Source organism: Neoarius graeffei, chromosome 13, assembly GCF_027579695.1.
Source record: "Neoarius graeffei isolate fNeoGra1 chromosome 13, fNeoGra1.pri, whole genome shotgun sequence".
NCBI classification, from domain to species: domain Eukaryota; kingdom Metazoa; phylum Chordata; class Actinopteri; order Siluriformes; family Ariidae; genus Neoarius; species Neoarius graeffei.
Genome location: NC_083581.1, coordinates 54,211,170 through 54,233,463, shown reverse-complemented (window position 1 = coordinate 54,233,463; position 22,294 = coordinate 54,211,170). Strand labels below are relative to the sequence as shown.

Here is a 22,294-nt window from a genome sequence, read left to right as displayed (position 1 = left end):
CGCCGAAAGGCTAGAGAAAGCTGAGAAAGGCGCCGGAAGGGCTGCCAAGGAGCAGAACCCCAAAGAAGGGCACGAGGGGCGTGAGAGACCCCCAACCATGCGTCAAAGTTTAGAGCGGGAAGAGGCGTCCGAACTGGACACCAAGGATTACCTGGTCGAGCACCAGGCGTCCCGCCAACCTCCATCAACTCGCTACACGACTCCGTCGTTGTCTAGCCAGGATGGAGTCACCCTGCGCTCATCCCAAGCCCAGGCCTGTAGCACACCTAGGTCAGTGCGCTACAGCTTCCCTGATCCGCCTTCGGGTGAATCAGACTATGACTCTCGTGCGGAACGGGAGCAATTCCAGAGTAGCTCAGATAGTGAGCACTCAGGAGAGTGAAGGGGGTCGCGTAAAGACGCGCACCAAGCCCTCCGCATACAGCAAACTGACCTACTTGCCAAAGATATCGAGCGATTCAATCCCGATAATAAAAGAACCAACGTAAATGATTATTTACGAGAAATTGACCAATGCCTGATGGACCTACCGAGAGCCACAATGAGAGAGAAGCTTAAACTGGTCTGGAAGACCTCCAGTAGCAGCGTCCGTGCCTTTTTAGAGACACTACCACCAAACGTTCGCGATAGTTATTCAAAACTTCGCAATTACATGAGGGAAGAATATGCGCCGTACACGGATGAAACCTCCGCGACGTTGTGTGCAATACAAATCAAACAGAAATGGTCTGAGGCACCTCGTGAATATTATAGATGGCTACGTACCGCCTACTTCCAGGGTAGCAATGCACCAGGTTTAGAAAAAGACAGGGGCTTCAAATCCCTTTTCTTACATAACCTCCACCCAAGCGTGCGGACCCAAGTCACACTGATGTGTCGGCAAAATTGCTACTCGATGAAGGAAACTAGGCAGCTAGCCCAAATGACCTGGGAGACCATCGTCAAACCCGCAAACGGAAACGATGATGAACCCAGAGTCCTTAGCCTCCAGGGTGAGGACAAGCCCCCGCTAACCTTAGAAGGAGGTGAAGCACCAAAAGGGGGACCCACCTGGAAAAATCCCGGTCCAGCCCGCCCCTTGCCGAGCCATCACCAAGGTGAGTGGGAGAATCGGCAAGGTAAGGCCAGGAGAGACCAATGGAAAGGCCACAGTGACCATGGCAACTGCTCATCAGATGAGAATGGTCATAAGGAACAAAGTGGTAAGCAACAAAACCGTCATCCCTGCTCTGACCAGAGATGGCAGGAGCGTTCCGACCATAACACTAAATGTAGGGGCAAAGAGAGCCGACACAGTGACTCGGACCAATCTGATGAGTCCCACTCAGAACTGGACTCTTTGAAGGCCTGCTTGGCTGAATTTAGAAGACTGTTACAGGAACAGTCAAATTCCTCAACCGATAAAACCAAAGAGCCCAAGAAAAATGACAAAAGCTGTCCGTTAGCATGATTAGGCCAGGAACCACGGGTATATCTCGTGAAAGGGGGAGGAGATCCCTCTGAAACAGCAGGCGAGGGTCAGGATGTAGGGCCCCCCCTGATGGCGAAGGCAAACACACAAGACGCGCCTCTCACGTGCACTAAAGTCTTTACCACCATCTCTCAGACACGGCTCTCACAAGGCGACCCAATCCCAACCAAGCCCTGCAACATAAACTTAGTCAGCTTCACACAAATCAAAATCCCACAGTCGTTGGATCCCACAAAACATAAACAAACTCGTTGCGATGAGATTAGTGCGAACGCCGATCAACCAAGCGCCACGCGAGATCAAATTTCCGATGAACTTCAGTTCATGTCTTTGCACACCGAGTCACTCACCTATGGACCCTTTTCACGTGACATCACGACAAACGCGGCCGCCATTTTGGACATGTACTACCAGTAGTTTACCACAGCCAATATTGAGGAACGGCAGCAAAGAAAGTTTTTACTTTCAGCAAGACTTCCATCATGCCACTATATTGTTGTGCACCTGGATGTAGTAACCATCAACAAACAAGGCAAGGTTTATCATTTTATCAGATCCCGACGGAGAAGATGGATAGCGGCCATTAACAGATTGGCAGCCCTCGGCATACCAACGCTTGTGTAGTGACCACTTTGTTGGAGGTAAGACGAATAAAATTAGCCAGAAAAGGCATTACATTGCTGTTAACATTCTGTGGCGGCGAGTGTGTAACCAAATAGGTTAAAATAACCCATTGTAACCTCTTTGTTCTTCTGTAGTAGCTATTGTTGACTAGCTAATGTCAACAACATAGTAGCTGGTATGTTACTGTAGCAATGTTTACGTTCAGTCATTTGGATGACTGTTAAAACCTTTCAGTCTCAAGTTTTTCCTTTACTGTATTTACTAGTTTACTGTAATTATGATCCGGCAGCTATTTACACCGGATCCAGTGTAAATAGCTGCCGGAGCCAACGTCCGAGGTTCCAGAGCGCGCTCCGTCTTGCCCCCCCTCAAATTAAGCAGCGCGCTCCGGCTTGCTCCCGGAGTGCTCCGGCCGAGGTTCCGGAGCGCGCTCCAGCTTGCTCCCCCTCAAATTAAGCAGAGCGCTCCGGCTTGCTCCGGAGCAAGCCGGAACGCGCTGCTTAATTTGAGGGGGAGCAAGCCAGAGCGCGCTGCTTAATTTGAGGGGGAGCAAGCCAGAGCGCGCTGCTTAATTTGAGGGGGAGCAAGCCGGAGCGCGCTCCGGAACCTCAGCCGGAGCACTCCTGGAGCAAGCCGGAGCGCGCTCCGGAACCTCGGACGGAGCACTCCTGGAGCAAGCCGGAGCGCACTCCGGAACCCCTGACATTGGCGTGTATGTGTATGGTGATGGGTTTTTAACGACATAGGTATACAGATCATGTGGGCCGAAGTCAGGTAAAGACGAGGGCTTCGTGTACTTCCGTACGTCAGTGAACAATCCTGGTGGAAGCAGGTAAACGTCGTTCTCTAAGCCTGCTAACCTCAGTTTTTGCAAATATCTCTCCCTCTGCTCGCCCTGTAAATGCCCTATGTCGCTGGATAGTGAAGGTGTTTTCTGCATCTCGCTCCTTTTTCTTTTATGTTTTTCGTTTGTTGCCTTCCTCGCATTCAAACTGATTCGAGCTGAAGTCCACTACATGTCCAAAATGGCGGTCGCGTTTACGAAGGTCACGTGACTGAAAAGGGTCTATAAGCGTACACTAACACTCCCGATCACAATTTACAACCCAATAAAGTAAACCCTTCTGTATGTTACAGAATGGACTCCCTCGGAATCCTGTGCATCCTCCTCACCCTACAACTGAGTCAGTCAAGTGAGGTGGTGGCGCCTGGCCCCCCAGCTGGCATCATCCTGCAGGAGGCTCCTGGGCTCCTTCTTACAAACTGTCGCATCCACACTCAACGAGTATACGCCCGGCTAGGCCCATGGGCCGTATACCGCAAACACCTCAAGTCACTTATACCTTCGATCGATGATAACGGACCAAATGGCGAGATATCTAATGTAGTTGGACACGCTAGACGCACCACTACCCATATGCTAGAACAGTTACAAAAATTCATAGTCACCGAGGAAGAGCTGAGCGGTAAAACACGTCAGAAAAGGTTCCTCGGGGGTTTAATTATCAGTGCATCTGCCATTGGGTCCTTGTTCTCTATTGGTCTCTCTGCAGCCAACACAGTCAGTTTGAATACGCTGAAAAGAGAAGTTAGCATTTTGCAAAAGGAAATGCCAGAGATCCGAGAGAAACTGCTTGCCCAACAAGAAGAGCTGCAGGGCTTAGGCAAATCCCTGCAGGGAACTATATTAACCGTTAACATGCATACTGATCTAATCCATAGCACTATACAAACCGTAGACAGATTGGCCGAAATAATCAAGAACGAGATCAAATATGTCACAGTAGTAAGGGATTTAATGCAAGACCTGCTTAGAGAAGTAGGTGACTCAATCAGTTCCCTGAGTAGTGGCAAGGTCCCATCGTATCTCACACCCCTTAGCTTGGTGGAGAATATACTACAATCCACCACTACTACTAACATACATTCCTCGCAAATACACCTGGCCTATAGTCTTGGCAGTGTTATCCCCATTTTTGTGAGTCCACAAGATTTAGAGATAGGTTTCATACTAAATCTACCCATCATTGAGAAAAACAACATATATAGACTCAAGTCTGTCCTCAACGTGGTTTTCTGGAAAAACAATGTCCGTATACACATACAGACACCACCCATGGTAGCATACCATGACGACGACCCCTCTGTCTACTTTATTCCCAACCTAGAGATGTGCACCTCCACTAAAGACATCCACTGTGTCTGCCCAAGCAACCCATTCATTAGAGACACTACAGATCGCCTGCGTGGTCTGAGGGCAAAAGTGCCCGAACAAAAGTGTGTAGGTCAAATGTCCACAAAGGACGAGGATATGGAAACTAGAGTAGAGAGAGCTGGTAGTCGGTGGGTTGTTAACACTCCAAAAACTGAAATCTTGATGTCATACAACCAGCACCACACAGCCACAAGAATGAAAATCCCAAACCAAACGGTGTTCCTTAGTGTACCACAGGGAGCCACCATTCACATAGGTGACATCACCCTACACCATCTTAGTACTGACCGGTACGATTCGGAGATTGAGATGATAGACGCATTCGAAGGTTATGATCTTGAGATCGGTGACACCCTCCAACAGCAACTGCTGGGTGAAGGGACCAAAACGGTGAAATTTAGTTTAGGTCAGAATGGAGTTTCGACCATAATCTCCCAAAACCGGGTCAGAGAGTTACCTGACCTAGGGTCTATTATAAGTCTGATTGTTTTGGGACTTCTTCTCTGTGGCTGGGTCTTTTCCGCTGGCATCGCATGCATGCTACACAAACGAATAGCGACACTATACGCCAAGCTGGATAAAGGGGTCTGCATCCCTGACAGTTTCGGCTATAGTAGCGCACGCTTTCTAGCCAAACCACCTGCTGCCGTTACCTTGCCAGAAGATTAGGTTTAAGACCCTAAACACTAACACTTCTTTTCTCTACTCCACTTCCTCTCTTTTTGGTTTTATTATTTTCTTTGAGTAGGAAATGAAGTATATATGTAGTGTTCACTGAAATGAAATATATGTAGTGTTCACTGAAATGAAGTATATATGTAGTGTTCACTGAAATGAAGTATATATGTAGTGTTCACTGAAATGAAATATATGTAGCGTTCACTGTTTAAATTTTGAGGTAACCCTAATCTAGTTAGATAGTGATTATATGCCCAAGTGCCTATGGTGATTATATGCCCAAATGTCTCTACCTCCAACTGTCTCACTGGAACTCACAAGTTTACACAGTCTTCACAGGACACCATGAACTGTACAGAACAAGTCTACCTCAAGGACTATGGACACAGCGATGGTACGATACGGTGCTCTCAGTGCTACGACTCCGTCATACCCCTGAGACCAAAAGGTGGAATGTAGGTACCATGCGCAATCTTGTGTCTAAGAACTACAACTCCCAGCCAACTTCCGCATTGACCTACGTCACGCCTGGGCGGGATCACGTACATCACATAAGAGACTTGGAAGACCCCGTTTTTCTTTGTCTCTGAGTCTGAACTTGAAGAAGAACGGACCTAAAAAGAGACACTCACCATCGGACCGTCCGAAGGCACGACTCTTTCTTGCAAGAAACACGTTTTAGCGCGTTTCCCCCTTCTGTCCACCCTTGATCACGGTGGACTCCGGAAACACGCGATCTTCAACTCAAGCGAGTTATAAACCGGTTTTCAGTTATTCTTTTCAATTATTCTTTTAAGATGTACGCAACTGCGAGCAAAAAGCAGTTTATTGGTGCTGAGAAAAGCGGCTGATCCCTTTCTTAAGCCCGTGCATGGTGTTGAAAAGAACTCTTCTTCTCATCAGCTAAGAAGCTTCTAGAAAGAAACTCCTCTCCTCCTCACCGAAGCGCTCCTCGAGCCTACTCTACAGAAGACGAGACTTTTTGCAGTAAGAACAGGCATTGGGCAAAAGATTAAGTCTTAGGAATTAGTTATTCACTTAATGTGAAGTTATATGAAGTTAAATGAAGTATATACACTGAATTTTGGTTCTCTATCATTTGTTTGTTGATTTAAAATTGGTTAATCAATAAGTTTTTGCATGTTCTCTCTCTCTCTCTCTCTCCTTCCTAACATCCTAATTTCATTACTCACACATATCTTGGCCTCATCAAGATTTCAGCACATTGGATAATACTATAGAGCTAAGGGTGAGTGGTCTGGAAGAGCCTTTGTCTCCAAAACAGGCCCTGACTGCATGCTTAGCTAGCAAAGCAGAGCTAACTCTTTGTTCTACAAAGGAGACACGTGGCAACCCCTCCTCCTCTCCTTTGTTCCACACTAGGCCTGTATTTCAGTTCAAATAAAATCATAAGTACTGATTTCAATTCAACCTTTATAGCAAATTCTCCTGTGCCTACATTTAAAGCCATATATATATATATATATATATATATATATATATATATATATATATATATCACGGATGACCGTTTGAATGTATTTTTAATCCTTAACTTTAGCTTTTAACACACGTGGCCTACTAGGCCTGAAGAAGCACATGCTAGCTAGCATCTCTTTGTCTGGTTAGCCACAAAGCTAACCACGTGGCTACACATAGAGCAGCTATTATTCCTGCATCTAATTAACCTCCAAAGCTAGTCCTTTGGCTCATACACACACACACACACACACACACAAACATTCTATTCATAGAAGATTTCATTCTGTTGCCATTCAATTATTCAAATTTCTTTTTTTTTGTTTTTCCTCTCCTTTTATTTTTACTTATCTTTGTTATAATAAACATTATCATTGGAATTTTGTGTGGTGTCTGTCTGCTGTTTCGATACTTTGAAGTTGCCCAATCTCCCAAAGAATTCAAAAAGGTGCAGATGATCTATGTAATATGGTAAGTGATCAATAATAATTTGGAAGATACCATTTTAGCTGTTTGGTAATTTATTATTAAGCACCAGGATTAATGGTATGATTCACTAAATGATTCACTAAATGGTTCACTGATTCGATTCACTGATTCGATTCATTTGAATGATTCATTTGAATGATTCATTTCAAACGATTCAATGAGACTGATTTCATGGTAGGATTCAATTCAAATGAGTCAAATTAAACGATTCAAAGGGGATTGAATCCATTTAATTATTAAAGATTGATCACTTATACCAACCTAAATATACATAATCATTAATTACACCTACAGCTGCTTGTCTGCAGTTTGCTAAAGATCATGTGGACAAGCCAGAAGGCTGTTGGAAAAATGTTTTGTGGACGGATGAGACCAAAATAGAACTTTTTGGTTTAAATGAGAAGCGTTATGTTTGGAGAAAGGAAAACACTGCATTCCAGCATAAGAACCTTATCCCATCTGTCAAACATGGTGGTGGTAATATCATGGTTTGGGCCTGTTTTGCTGCATCTGGGCCAGGACAGCTTGCCATCATTGATGGAACAATGAATTCTGAATTATATCAGCGAATTCTAAAGGAAAATGTCAGGACATCTGTCCATGAACTGAATCTCAAGAGAAGGTGGGTCATGTGGCAAGATAATGACCCTAAGCACACAAGTCGTTCTACCAAAGAATGGTTAAATAAGAATAAAGTTAATGTTTTGGAATGGCCAAGTCAAAGTCCTGACCTTAATCCAATCAAAATGTTGTGGAAGGACCTGAAGCGAGCAGTTCATGTGAGGAAACCCATCAACATCCTAGAGTTGAAGCTGTTCTATATGGAGAAATGAGCTAAAATTCCTCCAAGCCGGTATACAGGACTGATCAACAGTTACCGGAAATGTTTAGTTGCAGTTATTGCTGCACAAGGGCACCACACCAGATACTGAAAGCAAAGGTTCACATACTTTTGCCACTCACAAATATGCAATATTGGATCACTTTCCTCAATAAATAAATGACTAAGTATAATATTTTTGTTTCATTTGTTTAACTGGGTTCTCTTTATCTATTTTTAGGACTTGTGTAAAAATCTGATGATGTTTTAGGTCATATTTATGCAGAAATATAGAAAATTCTAAAGGGTTCACAAACTTTCAAGCACCACTGTAGACATATTGGACTCCACTCATCATCTTTTATTTTAAATATTGCATTAACACAGCAGAAAAAAAATTGTAATTTGTTTAGCTTGACTTTTAATTTGTTTTAGCTTAACTTTAACTTTTGCAGGCAGATTTTAATTTAATTTAATGTTTATTTCATTAACTTAAGTGCTAATACCTTGGCTTTCATTCTGCATGTTACAAGAAAAACAATTGCTTCTTTGCATTCTGATATAAAAGCAGCTTAATTGGAAGATGAAATATGTTTGTGCAAGTCGGTGAGGCTGACATTTTTTTTCCAGTGTCCTACACACTACCTTGCCTCAGCACATAGAAACAGAAATAACCTTCAGAAAATGAAGAGCAAACATTTATCAATAGCTTTGCATGCTGCCACAAATACAGACAAACACATATATCTAGCCTTAATTTTCAACTGGCTGAGTTTGCATTCAGACAGTAATCCATCTCTTCTCTCTAGTGCCTTGTAGATCACAGCAGAGTTCTGCCAAATAGTCTTCCAATTGATATATCTGCTGCTTTGAGCTGGATGAATGAAACAGTCAGGCTCCAATTCATTTTATTCTAAAGAGAGAGTGGTTTCAAAAAAAGCCAAATGAGATTAAATAACAGTACAGCATGCCGACATATCTTATCTGACCTTCTATATGGAGTATTAAAATCTTGTACTTCAAAGTGTTTCTGAACCATATTAAATATATTTTAGGCATTTGAAATTTATAGATCATACAATTTTAAATGTAATTTGGCATTAGAGAGTTATAGCTCATCTTACATCAAGCTCATTGCACTTTCTATTCCTCTTAAAACATCTCTACATCCATCATCAGAACTAGCTCACTCAACCTAATAACACAGAAGAAAATTAAAGCTGCTCAGTGCAAGTGTCAAAATAAATCCAAGCATATGCTGGCATTGATAAAAAACAGTAATTTGTCCTTGGATCCACCAAACGATCCACATTAATGTGCAGTTTGGGGGGAGGTGATGTAATGTATAGAGTGCTCTCATGCCCAAGCTGTCTTCAATCGAACCTATTAGTAATGGATGGGCAGAAACCCTAAAAAGTATGCAAAAATTATATTCCAGGCCCTAAATACTGTTAGGAAAACTGCCAAACACCTGCTAGCTTCCATTCAGTTCATGTACAGCCACAGTGCCTGTCACAGAAATGCCAGAAAGCAGATGAATCACAGCTCTGAGGCTGTCATTTCCTGAAGAGATACGTAGATGAGCTTCCTAAACCTGTGTACAGTGTCTTGCAAATGTATTCATCACCCTTGGTGTTTATCCTGTTTTGTTGCATTACAAGCTGGAATTAAAATGGATTTTTGGGGGGTTAGCACCATTCAATTTACACAACATGCCTACCACTTTAAAGGTGCAAATTGTTGTTTTATTGTGACACAAACGATAATTAAGATGAAAAAACAGAAATCTGGAGTGTGCATAGGTATTCATCCCCCCCAATAAATAAATAAATAAATAAATAAATACTTTATAGAGCTACCTTTTGCTGCAATTACAGCTGCAAGTCTCTTGGGGAATGTCTCTATTAGCTTAGCACATTTAGCCACTGGGATTTTTGCCCATTCCTCAAGGCAAAACTGCTCCAACTCCTTGAAGTTCAGTGGGTTGCGTTGGTGTACAGCAATCTTCAAGTTATGCCACAGATTCTCAATTGGATTGAGGTCTGAGCTTTGATTAGGCCATTCCAAGACATTTATATGTTTCCCTTTAAACCACTCCAGTGTGGCTTTAGCAGTAGGTCTAGGGTCATTGTCCTGCTGGAATGTGAACCTTCGTCCCAGTCTCAAACCTATGGCTGACTCAAACAGGTTTTTTTCCAGAATTGCCCTGTATGTAGTGCCATCCATCTTTCCTTCAATCCTGACCAGCTTTCCTGTCCCTGCAGATGAAAAATATCCCGACAGCAAGATGCTGCCACCACCATGCTTCATTGTAGGAATGGTGGAGGTGGTAATATCAGAGTAGCTTGGCAAAGACTTAAATCAATAGCCTGTATTAACAAGCAGGAAGATGAGGCCAAGCAACACATCAGCATTAAATGAGTATTGGATGCTGAGTTACCAAATGCTTTCAATTGTTTTTTTCCTGTTTCGAAAGTTGTGATTTTACTCAGAATTTCTCTGCATTGAAGAATTCTCTTGTACCCCGAACTGATTTTGTGATATGCAAAGATCAGGTTACAGCTTTGTAAAACCAACATAAGGAAGGCTGCTGGCCCTGATGCTGTCTGTGGGTGCACACTGAGGTACTGTGCTAACCAGCTCAGTGGAGTTTTCTTTACACTCTTTTAGATGTGTGCCAATCATTGTCAGCTTCCTTCCATCTGGAAAAGTTCAACAATAATTCCAATCCCCAAAACAAAAAATCCTGGGCAACTAACTGAGTTTAGGCCTGTTGCTCTCACATCACTTATTATGAAAATATTTGAGAAAATCATGAAAGATGAGATTGTCTCTTTAGTGTGTGACAAATTAGACCCCTTATAGTTTGCATATCAAGCTGGAAAGGGGGTAGAGGATGCTAAACTCCTCATTCTTGACAAAATCTACAAGCACTTGGAGAAGCCAAAATCACATGCGAGACGTATTTGCTGATTTTTCTTCAGCTTTTAACAAGATGCAACCGCATATTTTAATTCAACGACTCTCCTCTTGTTTTAATTTACCTGATCAGTTCTTATTGTTGCTTTTAAACTTTTTAACTGATAGGAAGCAGCAGGTTTTAGTTAATGGAGCTTTGTCAGATGTCGTGGTCTCAAACACAGGCTCCCCTCAGGGTTGCGTTGGTAAAATTCTCAGACAACACAGCACTTCTGACTCTCCTCCAAGGGTCAGAGTCGGACCATGGTAGTGCCCTGCCTGATTTTGTTAACTAGTGTGATGAAAATTTCCTTGACCTTAATGTGAAAAAAACAAAAGAGCTTGTCATTGATTTCAGAAAAAACGGTGTAAAACCTAAGGCAAGTTCAATTCATGGGAACGAGGTCGAAATTGTTGAAACTTACAAGTACCTACAGTGGGGAAAACAAGTATTTGATCCCTTGCTGATTTTGTTGGTTTGGCCACTAATAAAGACTCGATCAGTCTGTAATATTAATGGTAGGTGTAGTCTAACATGCTGAGACAGAATATCACAAAGAAAATCAAGAAATCGACTTTAAAGAATTTGTATTAATTTATTTGCATTTTATTGAGGAAAATAAGTATTTGAACCCTCTTGCCAAAAGGACTTAGTACTTTGTGGCAAACCCCTTATTAGCAAGCACAGAGGTCAGACGTTTTTTGTAGTTGATGACCAGGTTTCTGCACATATTAGGAGGAATTTTGGTCCATTCTTCTTTGCAAATGACCTCTAAATCATCAAGATTCCATGGCTGTCGCTTGGCAACTCTGAGCTTCAGCTCTCTCCATAGATTTTCTATAGGATTCAGGTCCGGAGACTGGCTGGGCCACTCCATGACCTTGATATGTTTCTTCTTCAGCCATTCCTTGATTGCCTTGGCTGTATGCTTTGGGTCATTATCCTGCTGGAAGACCCATCCACGACCCATTTTAAGCTTCCTGGCAGAGGGAAGGAGGTTTTCACTTAGGATTTTACGGTACATGGCTCCGTCCATCCTCCCATTGATACGGTGAAGTAGCCCTGTGCCCTGTGCAGAAAAACACCCCCAAAGCATAATGTTACCACCGCCATGCTTGACAGTGGGGATGGTGTTCTTGGGGTCATAAGCAGCATGTCTCTCCCTCCAGACACGACGGGTTGAATTGATGCCAAAGAGCTCAATTTTGGTCTCATCTGACCATAACACCTTCTCCCAGTCACTCTCCAAGTCATTCAGATGTTCATTGACAAAGTTCAGGTGGGCCTGCACATGTGCTTTCTTAAGCAGGGGTACTTTGCAGGCACTGCAAGATGTTAGACCATTGCGGTGTAAAGTGTTACCAACTGTTTGCTTGGTGACTGTGATCCCAGCTGCTTTAAGATCATCCACTAACTCTGCCTGTGTTGTATTAGGTCTATTTCTCACCGTTCTCATGATCCTGGAAACCCCACGAGGTGAGATCTTGTTTGGAGCCCCAGACCTAGGTCAATTGATGATCATGTTGTGAGTCTTGTACTTGCGCACAATTGCACCAACAGTTGTCACCTTAACGCCCAGCTTCTTGCTAATGGTTTTGTAGCCCATACCGGTCTTGTGCAGGTCTACAATCTTCTCCCTTAAATCCACAGAAAGCTCTTTAGTCTTTCCCATGTTGGAGAGTTTGGAGTCTGACAAACTGATTGATTCTGTGGCCAGGTGGCTTTTATACAAGTCATTAGTGATATCTGGTGTCTTCAATTTAGGTGACAAGGTAATTTGGAGAGTCTAACTTGTCTGTATTAACAAGAACTCTTGATGGTTACTAGGGGATCAAATACTTCTTTTTCTCAATAAAATACAAATAAATTAATATAGATATTTAAAAGTTATTTTCTGGATTTTCTTTTTGATATTCTGTCTCCACATGTTAGAATACACCTACCATTAAAATTACAGACTGATCAAGTCTTTCTTAGTGGGTAAACCAACAAACTCAGCAAGGGATCAAATACTTGTTTTCCCCACTGTAGGTACTGTGTTTGATTCCTGGTTGAAGTTTGATAAAAATACTGAATGTATTGTCAAACGAGGCCAGCAAAGAATGCATTTATTAAGAAAGCTGAACTCCTTTAAGGTCTGTAACAGAATTTTGTGTATGTTTTATCAGTCTTTTATACTTTCTCCTTCATCTGCTGGTTTGGTGGTCTGTCTTTAAAAGACAAAAACAGCCTTTGCAGCATTGTAAAGGTCTGTTCTAAAATAATTGGTGTCCAGCAGAGGGATTTGAGTTTTTTGTGGGAGAGGCAGGTGGTCCATAAAGCTAAAGGAATAATTTCCTAACATGGCCACATCCTGTCCTCTGGGTTCACGGTGATGCCTTCAGGCCACTGTTTTATAGCACCTATCAGGAAGATAAATAGATGCGCTAAATCTTTCCTCCCATCTGCCATTAGGCTTTTAAACCTGGATAGCGGTAGTCATATTTTGTAACTTTTGTATTCATGTATGTGCAATGCATCTCTGTATGCCCACTTATTTCCCCATCTCATCTCATTATCTCTAGCCGCTTTATTCTGTTCTACAGGGTCGCAGGCAAGCTGGAGCCTATCCCAGCTGACTACGGGCGAAAGGCGGGGTACACCCTGGACAAGTCGCCAGGTCATCACAGGGCTGACACATAGACACAGACAACCATTCACACTCACATTCACACCTACGGTCAATTTAGAGTCACCAGTTAACCTAACCTGCATGTCTTTGGACTGTGGGGGAAACCGGAGCACCTGGAGGAAACCCACGCGGACACGGGGAGAACATGCAAACTCTGCACAGAAAGGCCCTCGCCGGCCACGGGGCTCGAACCCGGACCTTCTTGCTGTGAGGCGACAGCGCTAACCACTACACCACCGTGCTGCCCCGCCCACTTATTTATCATTATTTATTTATTTATTTTTCTGTTACTTAACTGTGCCACTCCATACAATTATGTACTGGCCTGCTGTTTCTGACATATTGTACTCCTGTCTGCTGCTTGTTGTCATGGTTGTTGCTGCTGGTGTTTTTGATGTTCAGGAACTGCTTGAACTGAATTGCCCCCTTGGGGACTAATAAAGTTGTCTGAACTGAACTGTTCTCAAGGTGTTGGGTTTGCGCCACACATGGCATTTCCAATGATGGCCAAAAAGATCAATTTTGGTCTCATCTGATTACAGAATCTTCTTCCATGTGTTTGGGGAGTCTGCCACATGCTGTTGGGAAAACTCCAAACATGTTTTTTTAAGCAATGACTTTTTTCTGGCCACTCTTCCATAAAGCCCTGCTCTGTGGAGTGTATGGCTTAAAGTGGTCCTATGGACAGATACTCCCATCTCCACTGTGGATCTTTGCAGCTCCTTCAGTGTTATCTTTGGTGTCTTTGTTGCATCTCTAGTTAATGCCCTCCTTGCCTGGTCTGTGAGTTTTGGTGGGTGGCCTTCTATTGTCAGATTTGTAGTGGTGACATATTCTTTCCATTTTGCTATAATGCATTTAATGGTGCTCCATGGCATATTCAAAGTTTGGGATATTTGTTAATAACCCAACCCTGATCCATACTTCTTCACAACTTTGTCTCTGACCTGTTTGGAGTGCTCCTTGGTTTCCATGTTGCTTGCTTAGTAGTGTTGCAGAGTCAGGGTCCTTCCAGAACAGGTTGATTTATACAGACATCATGTAACAGATCATGTGACACTTTGACTGCACACAGGTAGACCTTAATCAACTAATTATATGACTTATAAAGTGAACTGGTTTTGAAATAATTATGAAAATAATTATTTCTTGATGAGGGATTGTTTTTGCCTGAAAAAAATTATTTCAATTAAAGGTTGGAGTTTTCTCATTTTTTCAGTGTGAGATGAAGCTACTTCACCAAAATGTAGATTTTTTTTCTAACCCTTTTCACTAATCTTTACAAGGGGTGCCAATAATTGTGAAGAACACTGTATTTGATCATGTAGTTATGGTTTTCACTGCTGGTTAATAACAGCAGGTAATAACTCAGCAATCCTTCAAGACATTTATGTATGTACATTATGTTTATTATGTAGGTTTTCAAACAAAATTTTCAGTGCAGATCCTGAAAATACTTACTCAGTCCAATCAGTCATGTAACAGTACATCAGTCGACGGGCATGATAGGGCAGCCAGCAGACCACAAACGCAAAAACTACAGCTCCTAGAAAGAAAACATTAATGATTAAATGCAGTTATTCACAAGAACCTTGCTGGCACATGTGAAACACTCATTATCAATATTCTTATCTCATCTCATCTCATTATCTGTAGCCGCTTTATCCTGTTCTACAGGGTCGCAGGCAAGCTGGAGCCTATCCCAGCTGACTACGGGCGAAAGGCGGGGTACACCCTGGACAAGTCGCCAGGTCATCACAGGGCTGACACATAGACACAGACAACCATTCACACTCACATTCACACCTACGGTCAATTTAGAGTCACCAGTTAACCTAACCTGCATGTCTTTGGACTGTGGGGGAAACCGGAGCACCCGGAGGAAACCCACGCGGACATGGGGAGAACATGCAAACTCTGTACAGAAAGGCCCTCGCCGGCTACGGGGCTCAAACCCAGACCTTCTTGCTGTGAGGCGACAGCGCTAACCACTACACCACCGTGCCGCCCCCCAATATTCTTATTGCTGACAAAAATAATTATCATGAGGAATGGTAAAATTTATGGCACTGCATACATCTGCCCATCAGTGGCACATTCGTCTCATGTATTTTTTATGGCCAATATTTTATGCAAAGCAAATAGGTTTGCTTCAGAGGGTTAATGGAGGCCATAATAATGATGTCCAGACTGCTATTTTAAATAATCTCCCAAAACAGAGAAGTCATGCTGCTTTTCCAGCTTCTGAGAATCAACTGCTAATTAATGTAAATGTAACTCTCAGGGCTTTTTGCATATTAAATATATGTCCACATGTTAGAGATTTTTTGCTCATACTACTACTACTACTACTACTGTCCCAAATCAAAAAAGTTAGGAGGATATGGAAAATGCAAATAAAAAAGCAGTGATTCCTAAATTTACTTTGATGTGTATTCATTACAGAGTATGAACCCAAGATATTTCATGCTTTGTCTGGTCAACTTCATTTTATTTGTTAATGCATATCCATTCCTGTGTTTCAGGCCTGCAACATATTCCAAAAAAAAAAAGTTGGGACGGGGAAATGTAGGACTAGTAATGAGGTAAAACAATTAAATAATGATGTGATTTGAAACAGGAGATGTCAATAGGCGATTGTAATTATGATTTGGTACAAAAGCAGTATCCAGGAAATGTCTAGACTCTGAGGTGCAAAGATGGGCCGAGGATCTCCAGTTTGTTAACAAATGCATGAGTAATTGTTGAAATGTTTAAAAACAATGTTCCTCAAAGAAAGATATGAAGGGATTTGGATATTTCACCCTCTATGGTGCATAATATCATTTTGCACACATGACAAAGGCATGGCTGTGGAAGAAGAGGGTGCCTGACCCCTCTCTCCCTAGTAGAGAATGTGTGGTGAATTTTGAAATGAAAAACATTTAACATTTAGCTTTTAACTTTAACCATTAACATTAAACATTTAACAAACATTTAACATTTACATGCAGTCATGTGAAAAAATAAGTACATCCCATTGTAATTGTAGACTTTTCTCAACATATTTAAACAAGCAAACATTTCACTCTCTTTGATACAATACCTACACATAAAGGTGAAATACTTGACCAAAACAACAAGAAAATTAACTTCTTGTAGGTGTTGTACATAATTGTCCCCCAGTCTCTGACACTGGCTTGCTGAAATTGTCGACCACTCTTCCATGCAAAATTCCTTCAGTTGCAATATATTTGCGGGTTTTCTTGTATGTACTTCCCTTTGCAAATCTCCTCACAACACTTCAATGGGATTCAAATCTGGGCTTTGACTAGTCCATTCCATAACCCTCCATTTCTTCTTTTTGAACAATTCCTTGGTGGATTTGCTAGTGTGCTTAAGATCATTATCTTGTTGAAAGACTTACATCTGGTTCAACTTCAACTTTTGAACAGATGGCCTCACGTTACAGTATCTTCAAGCACTCTTTGATATGATTCAGAATTCATAGTTGAGTCAATGAAAACAAGCTTCCCAGTCCCTGAGGCAGTGAAGCAACCCCAAACCATAACATTTCCACTACCATGCTTCACATTTGGTATGAGGTTCTTAACCTGAAAAGCCATCTTTGGTCTGCCCCACATATGTATACTCTTACTGTGGCCAAACAACTCTACCTTTGATTCGTCTGTCCAGAGCACATTATTCCAAAAGGCCTGGTCTTTGCTTATATGTTCATTGGCAAACTGTAGTCTTGCTTTAACTTTCCTTTTGGACAGCAAAGGCTTTTTCCTGGCATGCCTCCCATACAGGTCAAATTTGTCCAATCTCTTTCTGATTGTAGATGTATGCACTTTCACACTAACAGCTACAATAGTTACCTGCAGATCCAGTGATGAAATTTTGGGGTTCTTGGAGACTTCTTTTAGCATCAAATAGCCTACTGATATTCAAAAAATAGCAGCCAATACAAACTGGGGCTTGTGGACATCTACAAAATTTGCTGTAGACGATTGGAACAAGTTAGATAAGTCCTTGAGGGACGTGACATCATTAAGAAAGCTTAAAAAAGGCCTCTGCAAAGTACTTTTCTCATCAGAAAAGACAAACAAACAAACAAACAAACAACAAAAAAAACCCCTCTTGGGCTGAATTTGATGGAGCAGCCAGTCCTAGACAAATTGGCAGTTCTTTGAAATCTACGTCACTTGTAGATGATTTTCCTTACAGTGGAATGAGTTATTTCTTATAATTTAGAGATCTTTTAAAACCCCTTGCCAGATTCAGAGGCATCTACAACCTTTTTTTTCTGAGGTCCTTAGAGAGCTCTTTTGATCTTGGCATGATGACAACACACACTTCAATAGCAAAGAGAACACCAGACCCTAAATATTAGGTTGAAATAAGACAGGTTCCACCTGGGGTGACACAGTGGTGTAGTGGTTGGCACTGGTGCCTCACAGCAAGAAGGTTCTGGGTTTGAGCCCAGTGGCCGATGGGGGCCTTTCTGTGTGGAGTTTACATGGTGTCTATGTGGGTTTCCTCTGGGTGCTCTGGTTTCCCCCACAGTTCAAAGACATGCAGGTTAGGTTAATTGGTGGCTCCAAATTGACCGTGAATGGTTGTTTGTCTCTTATGTATTGGCCCTGCGATGATCTGATGACTTATCCAGGGTGTACCCTGCTTCTTGCCCGTAGTCAGCTGGGATAGGCTCCAGCTTGCCTGCGACCCTGTAGAACAGGATAAAGCGGCTAGAGATAATGAGATGAGAAGAAATAATGTGAAGAAACGGAGTACTGTTTTTTGAATGAATTTATCTTCAAATGTCTGTAAATTGTGATAAAGGATGAAAATAATGACACCCATCAAAAGGTGAAGCGATTTTTACAAAAAGCACCCCGTACATAATCATCATCCATCTATTGCAATCACTTGTAGCAGTAATGTCATTTGTAACTGACAAACAAAATATACTCCTATTCACCTTCCTTTTACAAGTGATTTAATGACATAAATTGAGAGCAAAGAAACAAATGGTTTTGTTCAGTTCTACCCTTGACACTTTGCTGAATTTGCTCAGTTTTAGCAGGTATCATTTATCATGATAGAAATCTTAAGGGATTGACCGAGCTGTAGCTCCACATGTGATACTGCCATCTTTCTGTAGCTGCGGAACACTGCCGACTTTCATATTTATCCCAAACTTGTGTTAACCACAAACCTAGGCTTCTTTCCAAATGTCAATATTTTGCTATACCTTTTGGAGAGCACACTTAGGAATAAAGCTCCAGCTGGGGTGTAAAAATAATAACATGATTTGTACTGATCTAACTGAAAAATGTATCTTATGTAATTGAATTGAAATGGCCATGGAGGTGAAAGTTAATTAACCCCTCCATGCTCTTTTCTGGAACAACTTCTAAAACAAAGCAATTCAAATATCAAAATATTAGTACATTCTCAGGGAATTATGCAAAATAAATGTTCTAATTCACCTTTAGCTCAGTAGTCACTGTGTCTGCATTGTCACTCATATCAAAATGATGAAATCAGTGTCTTCATGTCGTCTGGTTAGTGTCAATATTTGAGAAATGATTACAGTGTGGTTAAGCATTATAACCATTTAAATTGGTCTTGTCCATTTGTGTACTTCAGAATCACATTCATTCAGTAAGCTATTTGGCATTAAACTGATAAACAGCATGAATAATTCATAAAGCACTTATAAATTAGCTTTCTATTCAAATAGTACACAGATATTAAAAAAATGGATTGCATTGTGGTTCTTTGTGGCTCCATTATTAGCATGTGCAAATGACCAGTGACCTCTCTCTCTCTCTCTCTCTCTCTCTCTCTCTCTGTTGTACTTGTGTAGTCATTAATTTTTATGTCCACCTCTGGACCATCTATGAGCTATGTAACCATTTCAGCGCAAAACCTTCTCTGTCCCTTCATCTTCTTTGATTCTTCAGCTTCCTTTGGTTACATCTTTGGTCACAGTATATAACTGTTCTTAAAATATATTTACAACTATAAGATGGGTTAACCAGTTTAAAGGTCATAGGCAATGGTCGGAGGTGAAACGTAGAATATCAACTTTATTGTCTAGAAGAACGACCCAAAAAGCGAATTAAATTTTCCTAGTGTCTAATTTGCACCCTAAAATTGAATAAAACAGTTAAAATATACTGTTTTGCCCAGTTTCTGAAAGTTTATTTACATCTCACTTATGCGCGCTTTCACCGCCAGGGGACAGTCGTCGTGACATCATTTAAGCCAAACAGACTGGGAGTAGTTCTGTGTTTACTTGCGAACCGAGCACACGTGTACGGACTCTGGTCGTGAGAGGTTGTGTAAAATGTCTGAAAGCGATAGTGATTTTGAAGTAGGAACTCTCCAAATTGAATATCGAGAGATGAAACCATATATGTATGAACCTATGGCTGTTGCAAAGCAATTGGTGAATGTGGCTCACTGGTTTGACCGTGCGGCCTCGGAATCGGACAGCGACTCGGCCAACTCTGATCGCGGTGCCCCCGGACCTCAACAAGACTCGTGCCCAAATGATTTATCCTGGTAATTATGATCAATTCTTACTTTTGTCGTAATACTAAATAAGAGCCCTTTTGAAGAATAATTAAACCGCCCTCCCTAGTGGATATAGGTAACGATTACTTGACAGTGCGCCAGTAGGCCACATTAGCCTGCCATCCGCGGCATTATACTATTTATAGCCTACTCTAAGCGAGAAAATATCCCTTTGTCTCATTTCAAGTCAAGTCAAGTCAACTTTATTGTCAAATATGCTATACATGCTCGACATACAGCACAGATGAAATTTCAGTCCTTTCTGACCCACAGTGCAAACAGGCAATGCAATAAATAAAAATAAAAATAGAATAATTGAAACAAACAAACAAACAATATAAACAGTATAAACACTCTAGATAGGAACTAGACATAGACTAAACACTCAGACAAACAATATAAACAGTATAAATAAACAGTATAAACACTAGATAAGAAGAACTAGACATAGACTAAACACTCAGACAATATAAACAGTGTAAACACTTAGATAAGAACTAGACAAAGACTAAACACTCAAACAGACAATATAAACAGTATAAACACTCTAGATATGAACTAGACGTAGACTAAACACTCATACGGTATAAACACACACACACACACACACACACACACACACACACACACACACACACACACACACACACAAATTGGTTCAAATAAACAAACAGTCAAGGGCACTTGAGGTATAGCAGGTAAACATGAAATAAGCAGTATAAACAAACTAGCAGCTGTTAAGATGAGGTAGTGCGGAATAGTGCAAATGAGCGAGGTAAAGTGAGATGTGCGGTCCCTGAGTTCAGTGTGTTAATGAACGATGAGGTGTGTGTGTGTGTGTGTGTGTGTGTTTGGGGGGGGACTGTGAGGATGACATGTCAGATGCTGAAGGGGGGGCAGGGGGGTGTGCGAGCAGAATCTGTGACAGGGGGCAGAGGGGGGAGGAGGGGCAGAACAGGGAGGAAGTTGAGCCTCCTGACTGCCTGGTGAAAGAAACTGTCCTTGAGCCTGCTGGTTTTGGCCCGGAGACTCCGCAGTCTCCTCCCCGACGGCAGCAGGCTGAAGAGGCTGTGAGATGGGTGGGTGGGGTCACCTGCAATCCTGATGGCTTTGCGGGTGAGGCGGGAGTTATAAATATCCATTAGAGAAGGGAGAGAGACACCAATGATCCTCTCAGCTGCTCTCACAATGATTGTACAGGATCCCTCAGGATTCTTGACTTGACAATTGCAAGCAAAAGTAAAAATGCTTGCCTCCAATCTTCTCCTTTTTGCTTGAGCATTGCTGGTCTGTTTCTTCTTTGACTGCTTGATTTTGTTTCACACGCACAATCCACTCTCTCCGCCTCGTCTCCTCATCTCATCTCATTATTTCTAGCCGCTTCATCCTTCTACAGGGTCGCAGGCAAGCTGGAGCCCATCCCAGCTGACTACGGGTGAAAGGCGGGGTACACCCTGGACAAGTCGCCAGGTCATCACAGGGCTGACACACAGACACAGACAACCATTCACACTCACATTCACACCTACGGTCAATTTAGAGTCACCAGTTAACCTAACCTGCATGTCTTTGGACTGTGGGGGAAACCGGAGCACCCGGAGGAAACCCACGCGGACACGGGGAGAACATGCAAACTCCACACAGAAAGGCCCTCGCCGGCCCCGGGGCTCGAACCCAGGACCTTCTTGCTGTGAGGCGACAGCGCTAACCACTACTCCGCCTCGTCTCCTCTTCCGGAAAAAAAAACCCCTCTGGCTCCACACGCACAATCCACTCTCTCCGCCTCGTCTCCTCTTCTGGAAAAAGCCAACCCACTCGCTCCACTTCTTCTCCTTTTTTGGAAAAAGCCAATCCTCTCGCTCCGCCTCTTCTCCTTTTTCGGAAAAAGCCAATCCTCTCGCTCCGCCTCTTCTCCTCTTCCGGAAAAAGCCAATCCACTCTCTACACCTCTTCTCCTCTCTCTTTATTATCATGAGTGACTAGCTTTAACATAGATCTATATCTAGAGTTTAGATCTGTTGGTCCTAACTTTTGATTGAATTTGTTTAGTCCTCAACTTTTAGATCTACTTAAGTTCTGGCAAAGAGAGATGCTTGGTTTTGTGAGCCCCTTGCTGCTTTTACCAATTCTTTTTTCTTCCACACCTTTGTAAGCATGACTGCTTTTCAAATGTACCCTGCTGCACTGACTCGTTATTGTAATACGACAAAATGGTCAACAGAGCATGTCTATGATCCCATGCTAACAGTGTACTGTGATTGGTCAACATGCATTACTTTCATTGCAAGTCGGCAACACTCGTTAGGGCACACTTTCTGTGG

The 22,294-nt window shown here is 42.2% G+C and overlaps 1 protein-coding gene across 1 annotated transcript in view; it reads right to left on the bottom strand.

Moving 5' to 3' along the window:
- The window catches only part of ntsr1 (neurotensin receptor 1 (high affinity)), an 83,077-nt gene that overhangs the window by 11,812 nt on the left and 48,971 nt on the right, over positions 1–22,294 (bottom strand). Inside the window, exon 3 of the mRNA XM_060936889.1 lies at positions 14,868–14,952. Within this exon, the coding sequence (XP_060792872.1) occupies positions 14,868–14,952 (85 nt within the window). The remainder of the gene's footprint in view (positions 1–14,867; positions 14,953–22,294) is intronic.